Source organism: Miniopterus natalensis, chromosome 2 (assembly GCF_054644295.1).
Source record: "Miniopterus natalensis isolate mMinNat1 chromosome 2, mMinNat1.hap1, whole genome shotgun sequence".
NCBI classification, from domain to species: Eukaryota; Metazoa; Chordata; class Mammalia; order Chiroptera; family Miniopteridae; genus Miniopterus; species Miniopterus natalensis.
The window spans coordinates 23,104,323-23,116,677 of NC_142082.1; the positions used below are offsets into that span (position 1 = coordinate 23,104,323).

At 47.7% G+C, this 12,355-nt stretch overlaps 1 protein-coding gene across 1 annotated transcript in view; it reads right to left on the minus strand.

Moving 5' to 3' along the window:
* The window catches only part of ANK1 (ankyrin 1), a 92,388-nt gene that overhangs the window by 38,441 nt on the left and 41,592 nt on the right, over positions 1-12,355 (minus strand). The window contains exons 17-24 of the mRNA XM_087814189.1: positions 11,215-11,412; positions 8,950-9,048; positions 6,818-6,916; positions 6,491-6,589; positions 5,063-5,155; positions 4,546-4,618; positions 2,837-2,933; positions 1,653-1,731 (exon numbers count right to left, since the gene is read on the minus strand). Coding sequence (XP_087670315.1) covers positions 1,653-1,731; positions 2,837-2,933; positions 4,546-4,618; positions 5,063-5,155; positions 6,491-6,589; positions 6,818-6,916; positions 8,950-9,048; positions 11,215-11,412 — 837 coding nt within the window. The remainder of the gene's footprint in view (positions 1-1,652; positions 1,732-2,836; positions 2,934-4,545; positions 4,619-5,062; positions 5,156-6,490; positions 6,590-6,817; positions 6,917-8,949; positions 9,049-11,214; positions 11,413-12,355) is intronic.

Here is a 12,355-nt window from a genome sequence, read left to right on the forward strand (position 1 = left end):
CTCTTGAGCTCTGGGTGAACTCCTTGTCCTATAGGCACCTGAGGTACATGAGGTGACTAGACCAGACCATTGCCCTGCAGGAGGGGGCCTTCCTGTTTCCTCATCTGCAAATGGGACAGCTCTCTTGCCTCACAGTAACGTTACAACTACAGGACATGGAACTGCCTCACACAGGGCCTTGTACATCACAAGGACTCATGAAAGCCAGCAGGGTCTGGCTCTGTTCCCATCCCCTCCAGGTCTGTTCTCAACCCTGCTCTCACTTGTGCTACCCCACAGGTGCAGATGCCCTTGTCCCTCTTCTTTGCGCTCATTTTTCACGTCTTGTCTTTTCCATGAATCTTCCCATTGACTCTGACCTGGAAAAACTCATACCACACCACTGACCATTTGGATATTTACGCTTCCTGCACTCTGAGCTAACTGGTTTCCGTAGCTGAGTCCACCCTTGCCAGTTGGACCATCAGCTCCTAGGAGGCAGGTATGGGTCTCATAGTCCGCCATCCATCCTATACAGGGCATATAGTAGGACTCCAGAAACACCTGCTGACTTGAGTTCATGACTTAGGTGAGGAGTTTAAGAGAATGGGTTAGTCAAGAACAGCAGGACACAGGTCCACTCAGCTGCTTTCTCATCGCTGATTTTGGCAGCACCCAGGGAGTACCTGACTGTGTCTCCCAAATGCCACCCAAGGAGTGACACCAGCATCCATCACTACAATATACCCAGCATGGAATTGCTGGCTGGACAGCTTCACAGCCACTTGGGCCCAGGGCTATGGCTGCTGCACTCAGGCCCCCCCCCCCCCCAGCAGTGGAAGAGACCAGCCTTCTCTGGGACAGACACGCCTGGCTCAGTTATCAGGCCTCAGGCAGTCATTTCCAACCTCCAAACACCACACTGCTTTCTTTTTATCCTAGAAAATCCCCTTGCTCCGGGGGGGGGGGGGGGGGGGGGGGGGGGGGGGAGTGCCAATGGCATAAAATTAACTAAGGGGAAATTACATTGTTTTAAACCACCCCACCCTTTTTGGGGACAAATTCAGATGGCATCCAGGGAAGCCACAAAATAAGGTACTATAATGAATAACAGCCCAAGGTGGGCACAATCTCTCTGACACCCTCTTTCTATTAGTATTGGCATTTTAAGCTCCCAATAATCCCTTAAGGAAGGTGAGGCAGAAACTGCTCCCTTTTTCATGGATGGAAAAGAGGAGCCCAGAGTTCCGTGACTTGCCCAAAGCTTCACTGTAGGTGCGGCTGCAGCCCCGGCTCCCTCCCCAGCACCATGACCTGCTGCCCCCATGGGTGCAGAGAGCACGTGTACCAGGGTGGTGGCCGTGAGAACACTGCCGTGAGAGCCCAAACTTCTGGCGTCAGTTCTCAGCCTTACTCGTGACTGGCCCAGCGTAATGATGTTTCACACGCCTGTGGGCTCTGTGAGATGCGTGTCAGTCATGTCTGGGATAATGAAACACTGACAGCACAGGGGCCACAAAGAACACGTGGAATCTCAGATCTGCACGGCTCGGTAAATACTACATGCTTTTCAACTATAAGCTCCTATCGTACTGCAGGTCATCATAAGCAATCATTGTTCCAGGATCCTCGCTCTCCACAAAATAGAAAATAAGAGAAAAGATGCTCCTAACCTGTTCTGGTTCTTCAGATCTGATCACCACTGTCTCAGGTGTGACACAAGGAATCCTCGGGATGGCTGGAGATTCCACCCTGTGCACCAAGAACATTGCAAAATCAAGGAGATGATCCTTCTAAGTGGCCCCCTTCTCCCATGGGAGGCCTAAGTAAAACACCTCTGTACCCCAATAATAACCTACCTAATCTGTCCCGTCACCATAGCCTGGACCCCTCCATTTGCACATGCAATACAGTTCAGCCTCCACCACTGATCAGCCTCCTCCTTTCACCTTAAAGCCTTTCCAGAGCCCACTGTCCTTCACAACCTCACCGAAGGACCTGCCTCCTCCACAAACCCCCACCCCCGCCCTACTCTCATCAGCCCAGCTCTTAGCCTTAGAGCCCTTGCTGGTAGAATCCTCGCTCTTTATTCTGCATTGCTATACAACCTCTTGGAGTGTGTTTTGATCCTACCAAATAAACCTGTAGTTTCTTTCTGGCTAGGGGCCAAGTCTTGTACTTCTTCCTAACTGATGTCCAATAAATACTAATTGATTACATATCGTTGTTGTTTCACTTCCTGCTTGTTCCACTGCCCTGCTTTGTTATAAGCCATGGGCCCAAGTTGGCACACATCTGTCTTTTCAGAAAACACCGAGGGCTGTGTTTCTACACAGTTGTTGCTTTTAGATTTACTTGCAAAATATCTGTGTGCTAATGTGCCCACTGCAGAATCACTCCCAGTGTCATAGGGAGGAAGGAGAAATGTGTTCCAGGCAGAGAGAGGCTCTCTTTGAGTTTCTCCTAATGTACAGAAGGATGTGGTCAGTGTCTAAGCTTAGGCACTGGTTTCTAATGTGAATGTTCCTCGATGCATTTTTCTGGGTGAGAAGCTGAGAGTGTACGAGAGGGAGAGGGATGTGCATATGAGACTGTGAATGAAGGGGGAAGAAAGTTGGGAGGCAGAGGTACCAGAAGAGACGGGGAGACACAATGGGCCAGCACGCTGAAAGGGAGGTCTCCGGGTCCCCGCTTGGTGCTCAAGGTGCAGAGCTGGTTTATCCTAAGGTCCCACAGTCCCACAAACCAGCATCCTATCCCCGTCAGTGGCACCCCCAGGGCCTGGCCTTCCTGTGACTTCTCCCTCCTCTGAGAGCCAGGGCTGGACCGCGGCCCCCGCAGCACGAGCACTTCTTACACTTGGTCCAGCTTCGGCACGAAATCCAGCAGCTCCCTCTCTTCGTCCACATCTCTGGAGTCCTGCCTCTCGGCCTTGGAGCCTACGAGTTCTTCTCCTGAAACCACACAAGTTTGAGTGAGTGACGCTATGGAGACTGCTGCTTTCTTTTTAAAAAGTGCTTTGCCTGGTCCTCAGTGCCGAGGAGTGGAGGGAGGTCTCTGATGCTTGAAGGGGATCACTAGCAACGTCTTGGACCAGTCCTGTTCCTCCAGCCCTGGTATCTAGAGCAGGGCAGCCAGCTCCTAGCATCTCAGTCTGTAGCAGGCTTTGTAGAAGAAAAAAATACAACCAGAAAGAACTTTTTCTTGCTTGGCAAATTCCACTTCCAAAGAGCCCTTGTAGAGTGTACAATGACACCAAAGAAAGGGTTGCTTCTGTTCTTTTCCACTCCGCACACTACCGAAGCATAAGCTACCACGGAACCGAACCCGTTCGTTGTGAAGGGCTGAAGGATTCTTGGAACCACGGCAGGTGGGACCTCATTATTTCCTAAGCCCATCACCAAGAGGTTCAAACTAGGCCTGCAACCCAGACTGCCTCTGTTTCTCTCTTCTTGCTTGAACTGTAGTTGGAGCCCTCAACCTTGCAGTGTCTTTTGTTGTCACTTAGCAGTGAGTGTCCTGACTTTGTGATCTGGAGCTGACAGGATGAAATAACAATAACAGCTCATGCAGTTATGATCACAAACACAGTGGCATGGACACAGACACAGAGATGGACAGGCAGGAGCTCCCTGCCAGGGCATGGAACTTATGGTTGTACATTTCCTGTTTTAGTCAAAGCTCCTGGCTCCAGATTGTTAGCGCCAGAGGAGGGTGGAAAGCACGAATGGATTAGTGAGAGCTTGGGTTGCTTAGGGTGAAATGCACTTGTGAGAAAGGACCACAGGGAACAGAAAGTGTTTCATACCCATTATAGTTATATGAGCAGTTCCTGGAAAGCAAAGAAGAGCCAAGTTTAAGACAGGACAGGATTGAAGTCAGTTAAAGCGAGAGGCATATTACCAAAGAGGACACAAGGACAGCTTTCATCATCTAGTTGCAAAGTTATTCATTCAAAGGCCAGAGAGGTAACCAATCCAATCCCACCATTGGCATCCCGAGGGTTCCTTTCTAACTTAAGTGAGGAAATAGGCTTATCTGGGGCAGTAAAATGCTGCAAGCACTCTGTGGTTCATAGATGTTGAAACTATAGTAATTTCATGAAAATAGATATATATACCCTAAAACTTACTAACCCATTATGTGGTAAGAAGAGCAGCTTATTAAAGAGATTCGCACAGATTTTAAATTAACAGCTTATTGTTCCTTCAAAGCTCTAGGAAAGCACCAGGCAGAATTTATGACAGTTCTTACAGCCCTGATGACTGATCTCAGTAGACTCATATTCTATGCATAAGTCATGCAAACACACATATTTATGAAATTTCTTTGGATTTTGTATTTTAATCTCTGAGATGTAGGTTTTCCTTCTAAAATTGTATTGAAAGAATGTATTTGGTAACAGAGAACATCTTTGAAAAGTAGTTCTCTCTGGTTTCAGTACAGACCTGCAGAACTGGGATGTGCTATAAGGACACCTGAGTGTGACAGGAAGCACTCAGGGAGTGCTCAGAGCCCATGTGTCCCCCGACTTCACCCGGACTTCTGTTAAATCCCAGACGTTACCTTCATCTTCAGAGACATCGAGGATCTCATCCACCGTCTCAGGGAAACTCATCCGGTGTTTGTCACTGACTAACTAAAATGAGAAAAAGCAGACAATTCAACTCAAACAGAGCAGTGAGCTGTTCACCAATCCAGCAGTTACCTGGTCATGACTGTGGAGACAGGAAGGAGGTGGAAAAGGTGCTTTGTCCCAAATGAAGGAAATCAGAGCTAAGAGGCTCTCAGCCTGGAAGCTGATGTCTGACAGGAAACGCCAGCTTCCCATTGCCTAGCCCCGGCCCCAATCCCATCTGGCTACTGCCCCCTTAGGTCGCCCAATTCCTCCTGCCACTAGGTGGCAGTACAACTCCACTGACGAAGGAGACCCTCCCACCATTCTTCCCGCCTGTTGGCTTGGTTCTTTGTACTAGGTATCCTAGAAACCCAGAAGAGCTGCACTTCTGAGAAACCCATAGGGGCACCCTGTCAGTCAGGCTGTGTGTGTTTGGGGTGGAGGATGCAAGGGATGCAGACATACCACAACACTGGGTTCATCTGTGACAACCTTGAGGACGTCTGTTACAGAAATGTAGCCCAAGCGCTTGGCTATTGCCAGAGGTGTGGTTCCATTCTGGGAAAAATAGCAGAGAGAGTGAGCAGGTGAGATCAGACAAGGGAATGGGGTCTGGGAGGAAAGCCAGCCCCCTTTACATAGACCAAGCTCACATTCTAATTGTTATACAGGGTTCTACAGTGAACAGACTGCACCTTGGAGCCAAGAGCAAGACCACTGCACATTTGCAAGCCCAGACATGTGCTAGATGCTAGCCAGGTTATGGAAGAGAGGAAAGCTGTGATACTTTAAATCTGTAGCGCTGAGTGTGAGAACCTTGAAAAGAGAGCAGGGAAATCTTGCCAAAGCAAGTCAAAAACTTCCAAAAGGGAGCCAATTGGGAGGAAATGAGTCAGGGAGGCATCATATGCAATTTCAGGAATCTGAGGGTACAGGACAATGCTGTTCACTGCTCTCAACACCAGTTCTTTGGGTGTCAATAACTGAGCATTAAAATGGTTAAGGTAATCCATATAATTCTATGTACTCCTTTCAGGCCAATCAGAAATCACGAACTGCCCAGCCGGGCGTGGCTCAGCGGTTCAGCGTTGACCTAGGATCCAGGCGATAGGGGGTTCGATTCCCGGTCAGGGCACATGCCCGGGTTGCGTGGGCTAGGCAGCCGATCAATGACTCATCATTGATGTTTCTATCTCTCTCTCTCCCTCTCCTTTCTTCTCTCTGAAATCAATAAAGATATATTAAAAAAAAAAAAAAAGAAAAAGAAATCACGAACTACCAGAAATAGGGGAGGGAAGTATTTTCTACTCTGATTTTAAGAGAAAGAGCGAAGTGAGAGTAAATTGATAAAGTTCTCTAGTTCCAGGATATGCCCCGGGCCCCACACAGATTCAGCCCCACCCACAGTTAGAACCTTAGCAACCACATCAATAATCAAAAGTCTGCACAATCTCCGAGCTGGAAGCAGCCATGGAGATGATCTAGGACTACCTGTGCGTTGTCAGATGAGGAAGGCCATACTCAACAATGATTACTGATGTTGCTAAAGACAACCCTGAGGCCTGAAACATCATGAGCCAACCAAGACATTTGGTTTTGGTCCTCATGCCACACTGAAAACAGGTTCACATAGTTTAAAAAGGAGTTCAACAACTCTATTTAAACAAAAATAAAAGGGGGAGGGTAAATGATGCTTGAAAAGATAACCTTCAGTTCACCAGAGAGAGAATCTAATCACAGCACCCCATGGCCTAGAGACCCAGGCAGCTACGATTTTATGGTACCACAGCCCATCCAGGCCCAACACGCAGTAAGAACATGTGGTTAAGGGATGTCTCACAGGGCTGCCCATGAGAGCAGTTTTCCGAAATCAGGAACTGGGTGGGTACTCACCGAGCTGACCTCATTTGGGGAAGCACCATTTTTGAGAAGCAGTGTCACGATGTCTGTGTGTCCTTGTTGGGCCGCCTGGTGCAAGGGGCTGTATCCCAGCTGTACAGTGAGGTAGACATTTTGGCAGGATTAGCTAGCTCCAAGAGAAAGACCTGCCCTCACATTACAGAGTCTATCCATCCTCTATACGCAACATAAAAAATGCATTTTCCCCATTTCTTCCTCCAGGGTCATAGCTCAAAATTGTGGCCAGAGTCACTCTGGCTGCATCCTAATTTGGCACCTAAGAGTGTCAATATAGGAGGCGGGCATCAGGCGTCCCTATACCTTGGTCTTGGCATTGACGTCTGCCTGGTGCTGTAGCAGAAACTTCACCAGCTTGATATTCCCATAATGACTGGCCACATGGAGGGGAGTGTAACCCATCTGAAAAGCAAGAGATGAGAATGGGCTTCTGGGCATACCAAGAGCCACATGAGCTGTGCATTAATAAAATGCTTACAACAACAGCTGATGAAAAGAGATAATGGCCCTGGCAGGGTGTTGGCTGAAGCATCATCCTGTACACCAGAAGGTTGCAGGTTTGATCCCTGGTTGGGGCACATACGGGAAGGCAAACGATCGCTGTTTCTCACATCTATGCTTCTCTCCCCCATCTTCTCTCTCAAAAAAAATCAGTGAAAACATATCCTCAGGAGAGGATTAAGAGAAAGAAAGAGAGAGAGAATGAATGGGGAAACCGTTTGGGAGGCTGATAGCTGCTGTAAAATATGAGCTGTACTTCTGTGGCCAGTCAGGTACCATTGGCCTGGAAGGAACAGGGCTGTGTCAGACAAGTGAAGTCTGAGATGCCAGGAGAGATCCAAGAGGAGATGTAGAGCGGGCCTCTGGCAAACTGATGCGGAGCCTGGTGAAGAGCTCTAGGTATGGAGACGTTTATGGAGATGAGCCTTGGAGATGAGTGAGGTGACCTAGGACAAGTGTAGAAAGAACAAAAGCGGGGCCCATGTACTGAGTCAACACTTGGAGGGAGATCAGGAAAGAGGGCTGTGAGGGACCAGCCAACAGGCAGGAGAAAAACCAGAGATCTGTGTTACAGAAGCCAGAAGAGGTCCTTTGAGGGGGAACAGCCATCAGTCAGGCCCTTTGCTGGGAAGGGGGCAGACGAGGACAGTTGGTGGCATGGAGATCACTGCCGACCTAGATAAGAGCAGATATATTCCACTAGAAAGGTGAAATCCCATTGTAAATACCCCCAAAAGGCTGTCCAAGTCGCTGAGTTGCATTGTAACAGATGTTATAGTAACTGGTCATTGCTTGAAATGAGTGGGCTGGATATTTATTCATTTGCATTTTGGCTGCAAAGGAGCTAATCTTTAAGGAATCTGTTCTGCTGAATATTTTGGTGCTCCCTCCAAAGGCCGACAAGCCAAGGTTCTCTGAGCCGTTTGGTCATAAGTGTCCCTGGAGGGCTGGTGACAGATTTCAGACACCAGTGTTGACACAGACCCTGCAGCTGAACCTCAAGTAATGATAAGGTTTTGGGACTGCCGTGTTCTAACCCACAGTACAGTCTCTCAGGGTAGGACCCCAAAAGACTAAACTGGGCTGACAAAAGAGGCCTCAGAGATCCAGAACATTGTTGGTTTTCAAGCAGATTCCTGTTACAGCTGCAAGCAATTGGGGATAAAATACAGTTTTTAGATTTTTCTCAGGGAGACCTCAAGGTCATGTTGTTGGCTGGTGCTCCCATGGAACTCCAGAGGTGGGGGGTGGGTTGGGCTAGAGGGGTGTCACTTTGTCCCTTCCTTTAATACAGCTGCCTTGTGGTGAAAAGGGACAGAATGCCACTCCTTCCATGAAGCTTCCTTCTTATGCCAAGTGGAAACACTGTCCTTCCTTTGTGCTTCATGTGGCTCTCGGTGCCTCTCTCACTTGGGACATCACATCAAGCTGTCCCTTCCGGCCTCTGCCTGTCACCCCCACACTAAGCCGCAGATGCCTTGAGGCAGATTGCCCACCCGTGCTGTGCATGGTAATCTTCAGCCACCTCACGAAGCATCTTGCACACAGAGAGGTTCATACAAAGCTGAGCTGAATTTAACTAAACACTGAAATAAAAGAGGCTGACTTTTCGAGTGAATCCTGGGAAGCCTGGCATTTTGACACCTGCTCGTGTAAGACAGGTCTTGGAGTCATGATTAAGTGTTCCTCTCAGTTTCTCACTACAAAGGCTCAAAGGTCTAGCAAACTTCCAAACTCCCAATAGGAAAGTGAGGCTGTTGGGACTGGTGTCTTCAAACTCCACTGCCACCCCTAGGAAGTAGCATTGAAGAATATGTTGCTGGGTTGGTCCTTGGAGTTTCAAAGCTCTGAGGAGTCAGTTCTGAAGCGTGAGGGAGGCAGGCACTGGGTAGGGCAGTGGGCACACACAGGGAGGGAGGGTGGGGAAGCCTTACCCGGGTGGTGGCGTCCACCATCACACCATGTTTAATCAGCACGTCTGCCACTGGAACGTGGCCTTCTTGTGCTACCAGGTGGAGGGGGGTGAGTCCACTCTGGAAAGAAAAAGGAGTTCGTCATCTTGTAGCCGGTAAGGAATTCTAAGCCACAATGAAAGAGCACTGAGGTGTGGGAGCTGAACCTGGCTCTGCAGCCCCCAACCAGCTATTTGACCTTGGGCAAAGCTCTTCCAGCTCTGAGCCTCCATATCCTTATCTAAACCAGGAGGTAGTTAAACTAAGTGAGAAGTCAGCAGCATTTTCTGTTAAGGTCCAGGTAGTCAATATTTTTGGCTTGTATCTCTCTTGCACCTACCCAACTCTGCCAATTATAGTGAGAAAACAGGAATGGCCAACACATAAACAAACGGGGCATGGCTGTGTTCCAATAAAACTTTATTTATACAAACAAGTGGTGGGCCGGATTTGGCCAATAGGTCGTAGTTTGCTGACCTCTGAACCAGATGAACTTTATGTACTTTCCAATTGTAACAGTCCCTATTTCCAAGATTCAAGATGAGCTTCAGAGCCTTGGTTTCCTTATCCAGAAAATAGGCATTATCACTAATCCATTTCCAGGGCAAAGTAAAGATCACTTGAGAAAACATGAAAACTCACTGAAAAGCACAATGTGCCATTTAAGTGTAGCGTGTGATTAGATCACGAGTGTTGCGCTATAAAAAGGATGGAGGATCTTGCTGGCACTAAAAACACTGTATTCTTGGAGTTTTATCACAGCTTTCTCATGAAGATAGTAATGCACCAGAGATCTTGTTTGATTTGTGCACACTCCCACAAAAATGTCAGAAAAGTCTTCTCTCCTCCATACACATAGACCTCAATCCACTTCACTAACCATGGGGCAAATGAAGCTGCAATTCCTGTGCAATCAGAGGCAGAGGGCAGGGCCTGCCTTTCTCCAGGGATTCTACCTGCCCTCCTCTGTCCCCTGTATTGACCAGAGGCCCCGGAGCAGTACCTTGCCCCAGCTGAAGCCTGAGCAGGCCAGCCATCTCCCTCAGACCTGTGGGGCTGGCCCAAGAGAGAACAGGCCACAGTTGAGCTGTGTGTGGATGAGTGAGGACGTCTCCAATACAGAGATTCACCATCATCCCTAAGGCTCCTTACAGAGCCCATTTTAAATGGCGCAAAGGAGAAACCAAGAATCCCATCCAATAGAATGGTGCTACCATAACACTTCCCTCCTGGGGGTCATCTGTCCCAACCTGCACTAAAAGAACCAATAGATCTACAGGTTTTTTAAAAATCTCAAGTTATCCTTAAAATGCCTGCTTTTCTGAAACTGTATTATGTTCATTTATCATCTAAAGAAGTGGCTCTTCATGTTGTATGATTCCACTTACATGAAGTGTCTAGAATAGGCAAATTCATAGTGACAGAAAGTAGATGAGTGGTTGCCAGGGACTGGGGGGGAAGGGGTGGCGGTGGACATAGGAAGTGGCAGCTCATGGGTATGAGTTTCCCTTTGGGGTGATGAAATGTTCTGAAATTAGACTGTGGTGACAGTTGCCCAGTTCTACAAATATACCAAAACCACTGAATAGTACAATTCACAAGGGTGAATTTTACAGTATGTGAATTATATTTCAATAAAACTATTTTTAAAAAAGAAGTGATTCTTAGTCTTTCTTGGGTCATGCATCCCTTTGAGAGGCTGAAGAAAACTGTGAAGACTTTACTCAGAAAAATGTTCACATGCCCAATCTGCAAAAAATGAAAGGTTTCAGACTCATATAGGAATAGTCCCTGGGTTGAGAACTCATAATTTAATGTATAGGTTGGCATTTTAAAAATATCTTCCCTACCGAAAAAGAATATTTAGTACCAAATTACTTAACACATTCCTGAATGTAACAGTGGCCTATATTGGGGAATGTGTACTGTGGATATTAATATTGACCTTTTTGCAGATTCTTGAACCAATCTATTTAGAAAGAGTCAGCAAAGGCTTTGGCATCAGATAGGCTTGGGGTCATGAACCTTGGGAATATGCAATCTCTCTGAATCTGTTTTCTCATTTATAAAACTACAATAAAACCTACAAAGGGCTGCTGTGAGGATTACACACACACATACACGCACAAACCACCTAATTCAGAACCTGGGCACACAGCGGGTGCCCGATATTCAGACATAATGTCCACTTAGCTCCACTAAATTATTACTGAGGCCACAGGGCCAATCGGAAGGCACCATGTTTACCTTGTTCCCCAGGTTGCCATTGGCTTGTCTGGAGAGTAGCAGAGCCACCATCTCTGCATGACCCTCCTGGGCAGCCAGGTGAAGGGGTGTCACGCCTTGCACGGACTCAGCATTCGCAGACGCCCCATACTGCAGCAGACTGCGGGCCACCTCCATCTGGTTCTGCTTGGCAGCGATGTGCAAAGGGGTGTAGCCATTCTGAAACAGAAGAATGGTTCCAGGATTCCTGAGTTGACAATATGAGCACATGCCTCGCATTTAGTCCTCTGAGGGAAAGCTAGGCCTGGATCTTGGCCTGCTGGACACCCACTGAGCAGGGCTGGTGTCACCCAGGAGGGCAACTTCAGGAAACAAACAAACAAACCAAGTCTGTGTGATCTGGAGAGCCCCACAAGCCAGCGATGTCCTGTACCTTATCTCCCCATCTATTTCTGTATCACACTCTGACAAACTGCTGTGCAGGGAGTGCTCCCACCAGCAGATGCTGGGATGCAATTAGGCCACCTATGGAACACCTAGAAGACTAGGTAAGTAAGAGAATGAAAGGTTCCCTCTTCCCCCTTCTTGCTTAAAGAATCAACCCTCCAACATTTCATAAAAAAAAAAAAAAGAGCAGGCCCCCTCTTCTTTCCCTGCACTTTGAGTATCCAGGTCCCAAAGCAGGGCCAAGGGGGTTGCCAGGCCTGAGGACCCCTGAGCAGGACCCATGACTTTCTAAGCACATGCCCACCGAGCCCCAGAGCAGATGGCATAAGGCATATGGTGCCCTGACCCTGGCCAGCATGCTTCATGCTATCCCAGAGAACTGAGGCTCCCCTGCCAACCACTATCTTACTGGGGAAACCAACCTTTCTGATTCTGCCAGGATCACTGATCAGAAACAGGAAACAGGAAAAAGGGGCTGACCACTACAGTCAAATCCCAGTTTTAGAGCACTAGGGGTCAGGGGCAGAGCCATCTGCCAAGTGGATTTTATGGAGAAATTAAAAGTTGTAACTTACCCAAAGAATTAAATTAAACTTAAAAAATCATTCCCTTTAAATAATTATATAAGATAATTCATTGGTGTGCTTCTCCTTTTTGATTTGATTATGTTATGAGAAAACATTAAATTCTTCTTTGTAGGTTGTTTTCCCATAAC